A 3,987-nucleotide genomic window follows, 5' to 3' on the forward strand; every position below is an offset into this window, starting at 1 on the left:
AACAAAAAAATTGGGAGGAAATACTCTTCCCCTCTTCACCACCCCTCTTCTAGCAGAGAAGGTGACAGCTGGAGAGTAGGGAAACCCAAGTTCAAAGGTCACCATTTAACTATGAGATCTTGAAAAAGTCGCTTTCCACTTTCTCTATGATCCTCGGTTTCCTTATCTGTGTAATGCCTGCCTAAGTGTCCTCACAGGCTTATTAGGAGGATCAAGTGAAAATGCAGGTGAATGCAGTTTCAGAGTATAGAGTGCTACTCAAATATAACATACTCTCTTTCTCATTATTATACTGCTATTATTATATGCTGCCTGCCAGGAGGGGAGAGTTAATTACCTGACCATCTCTTTAACTACGCCAGCACCCAGAAAAGTTGAAACTACCTTTTTTTGATCCTGTTTTGCCCAAGAAAATTTAAATGCACTTCTGTGCCCACAGCACTCCCGCAAATATGGTGAATGTTCCTAAAACCCACCGGACTTTCTGTAACAAGTGTGTCAAGCACCAGTCCCACAAAGTGACACAGAATGACATGGGCAAAGATTCTCTGTATGCCCAGGGAAAGAAGTGCTATAATAGGAAGCCAAGTGGCTATTGTGGGCAGACTGAGCCCATTTTCAGGAAAAATGCTAAAACTACAAAGAAGATTGTGCTGAGGCTTGAGTGCATTGAGCCCAACTGCAGATCTACAAAAGTGCTGGCCATTAAGAGATACAAGGATTTTGAACTGGGAGGAGGTACAAAGACAAAGGGCCAAGCGATCCAGTTCTAAGTGTCATCTTTTGTTTTATGATGAAGACAATAAAACTTTGAGTGTATGTTCACTTCAAAAAAACAAAAACAGAAAATTTAAATGTCTAGTGTCTATTGACCGGAAAGAATGACATGTTTTATTGCATTTTTCTCAGTAGCAATTATCCATGAAAAAGAACCATGTCCCTTGGCTTGAGGGTTTTAAGCAAGACTTACTTTTTTTTCCCCTTAAAGAACTTCTAAGGATTTCTGCAAACACCAAATCACCCTTGAATTCTTTTATTTCCTATTGATTATCCACACACAAAAAATAATTCCGGCTAGTATAATAATAGGCTATACCATTCTGGAGAACATGGAGGATTCATTCAGACGAACATTACTAGAGGATCCAGATAGAGCATGGAACACGAAGCCAAAGGAACCTCATAGGCTCCCCCATCTCATCCTTTGATAGGGGCTCATGCCTCAAGGGGCATTCTGATGGAAGAGGGCTTTTCGTATCAAGGGAGACCACTTCTCATGGAGAAGGAAAACCAGACTATGTGCTGGGAGTGGAAAGTTGTCGGCCGTGTCTGTAACATGGATCTGTGGAACACATACACCCTCCACCATTACCACTGCTAAAGAGACCGTATGGCCCATTCTCAGGGGAACTAAACAAGGTTCTCACATTCCACGAGTTTGTAGAGTCCCTCGGAGTTATTACAAGGCAAGCTGTTGACCATATATAGCGCTGCTCAAAAGGGCCTTATTTGCGGGAATTTTCTGTTTAATTGTATTTTCGATCAACAAGAATGTGACTTCAGCATCAATTCAATAAGATTATTCTGCCTCTTCATGTCAGATACACTGCCATTAGCCCTGCCCTATACAGCCCTGCCTGCTGCACAGTGCTTACGGCCCAGTGTCTTAGAATGACTGAGTTGAAGAGCAAGATGTGACTATTGAGAGATTTCACAATTTGGAATGCTGTACCTCTAACATGTTTTTTTTTCCCCACTTGTTTGTTTTTGTAACTCATGGTTACTCTTTTTCCAATCCAGAATGAAATAGAAATTGAGAAATAATCAGGTTAACTCAACCCATGCAGACAGAGAAGCTGGTCAATGAGAACTCCCAACTGCACATGGAGCTGAGACGTTCTGTCCTGCTGCCCACGGTGGTTAGAGTAACCTACACCCATCAGAAAGCTAATCATCCTTAGCCAGCTCAACAAAGACTTCAGCCTGCAACATAGGAAAATGCAGAGCAAAAAATACTATGATAAAAAGAGTTTGGGAGAGATTCAAGGAAAAAAAATGTAAAGACAGCATTGAGGAAACAGGCTTGCAAATCCACATGAAGGACACACAAGGGAATCCTTTTCAAGGCTGAATTGGTGACTAGACCAATTTTACCCTCCCTTAGAAAAACTGGCATTGATTAGTGAGTGTGACTGTATGGGCTATTTGGAGCTTTAGTTTTCATTCCAAGAAACTGGCAGCGTCTCTCACCACGGATCTCCCCAAATTGATGGATGGTAGCAATTATGTAGAGCTATTTGTGTAATGTGTTGTAATAGCAGCACACGTTGGCTGTCACTTTGACCCAGACAGCCCCTTGCCCAACTATAAAGAAACCCCATCACAGAGCTGCCTTCAACAAGGAGCCAAGAAAAAAAGAAAAAAATCTTCATCCCACCCTGCCTCTCAAGGAAATAGAAATTTTTAAAGCCTTCGAGAAAATAATGCCCCGTTGGTAGGAAGAGTTAAAATTGGACTTTGTGGTTTATCAGTCCATCTGAGCATGTATATTTCTGCTCATTCCTAGAGCAAACAAAGGTTATTAAAGACTAAAGAAACTTCTTCCACTCAATGGATGTTTAATGACTTTTCTCATTAAGGCCACATCATTGGTCTTGTCTGCAGGGGCATGCAAAGGTGAAACAGAGCCTTGGTGCTCAGGAAGCAAAGTGCCTGGTGTCCTTAAGATGAGAACAGCAATAATAATCACACCTTTCATGTACCGTGTACCGGGCCTTGTACCAAGTGCTTCAACACATGATCCCTTATAACACTCGGATAGGACCATCTCCCTTCCTGGGCCCTTGACTCTTCTCACTGATCTTTTTGTTTGTTTTTATTTTTGAGAGAGGGCCTCACTCTGTCTTCCAGGCTGGAGTGCAGTGGCACCATCTCTGCTTACTGCAAATTCACAGCCTCCTGGGCTCAGGTGATTCTTCTACTTCAGCCTCTTGAGTAGCTGGGACCACAGGCAGGCACCATCATGCCTGGATAATTTTTCATGTTTTTGGTAGAGACAGGGTTTTGCCATGTTGCCCAGGCTGGTCTCGAACTCCTGGACTCAAGAGATCCACCCACCTCAACCTCCAAAAGTACTGGAATTACAGGCGTGAACCACACACCCAGCCTCTCACTGATCTCTTTACTCTTCCCTGAACACTGGATGTGCTCCTGCCTCGGGATCTGGCACTGTTTTCTCCAAGGACCATTCTTTCCCCAGATATCCAGGTCTCACTCCCTCACTGCATGCAGGTTTCTGCTCCAATATCACCGTATCTGGCAAGTCTTCTCTTGATCACTGCAGGTAAACTAGCAATGTTGTCACCTCACCCCATTTATTTGTCTTCGGTGACCTTGTCACTCCTAACAAATTAGATATCCATTTGAAATTGATCTGGAATCAGGTAGTGGTAATGGTTGCACAACTTTGTGATATACTAAAAACCTCTGAATTATACACTTTCACAGGGTAGAATTTATAGTATGTGAAGTCTATCTCAACATAGCTGTTTAATAAAACAGAATAAAAGTTGCTGCCATCTTTCTCCCCTGCCGGGAGACAAATAAGAGTTGTTTTTGTTATGTTTTATTTATTTATTTTTTTAAATAAGTTCTCACCCTGTCATCCAGGCTGGAGTACAGTAGTGCTATCTTAGCTCATTGCAACCTCCACCTCCCAGGCTCAAGCAATCCTTTCACTTCAGCCTCCCAAGTAACTGAAACTACAGATGCATACTACCACTCCCAGCAATTTTTTGTAGAAATGGGTTTTGCCGTGTTGCCCAGGCTGGTCTCAAACTCCTGGACTCAAGTGTTACCTGCCCACCTTGGCCTCCAAATGTGCTGGAATTACAGGCATGAGCCACCATGCCCAGCCTGTCCTAGCTATTTTCTTGAGGTCTGGAGAATCATGAACACAAAGCAGGCACTCAATAAACATTTGCTGAA

The 3,987-nt window shown here is 42.8% G+C and overlaps 1 protein-coding gene across 1 annotated transcript; it reads left to right on the plus strand.

Annotated features, from left to right (window-relative positions):
- The first annotated feature begins 452 nt into the window (after positions 1-452).
- Positions 453-773, plus strand: LOC106635129 (large ribosomal subunit protein eL42-like). Its single transcript, XM_014346230.1, has one exon. The coding sequence runs from the start codon at positions 453-455 to the stop codon at positions 771-773; it is 321 nt and encodes a 106-aa protein (XP_014201716.1).
- The last annotated feature ends 3,214 nt before the right edge of the window (positions 774-3,987 follow it).

The sequence above is a fragment of the Pan paniscus genome, chromosome 11, assembly GCF_029289425.2.
Source record: "Pan paniscus chromosome 11, NHGRI_mPanPan1-v2.0_pri, whole genome shotgun sequence".
Lineage (NCBI taxonomy): Eukaryota > Metazoa > Chordata > Mammalia > Primates > Hominidae > Pan > Pan paniscus.

Coding starts and splice junctions, on each gene's coding strand:
- LOC106635129 (XM_014346230.1), top strand. CDS start 453: ATGGTGAATGTTCCTAAAACCCACCGGACTTTCTGTAACAAGTGTGTC.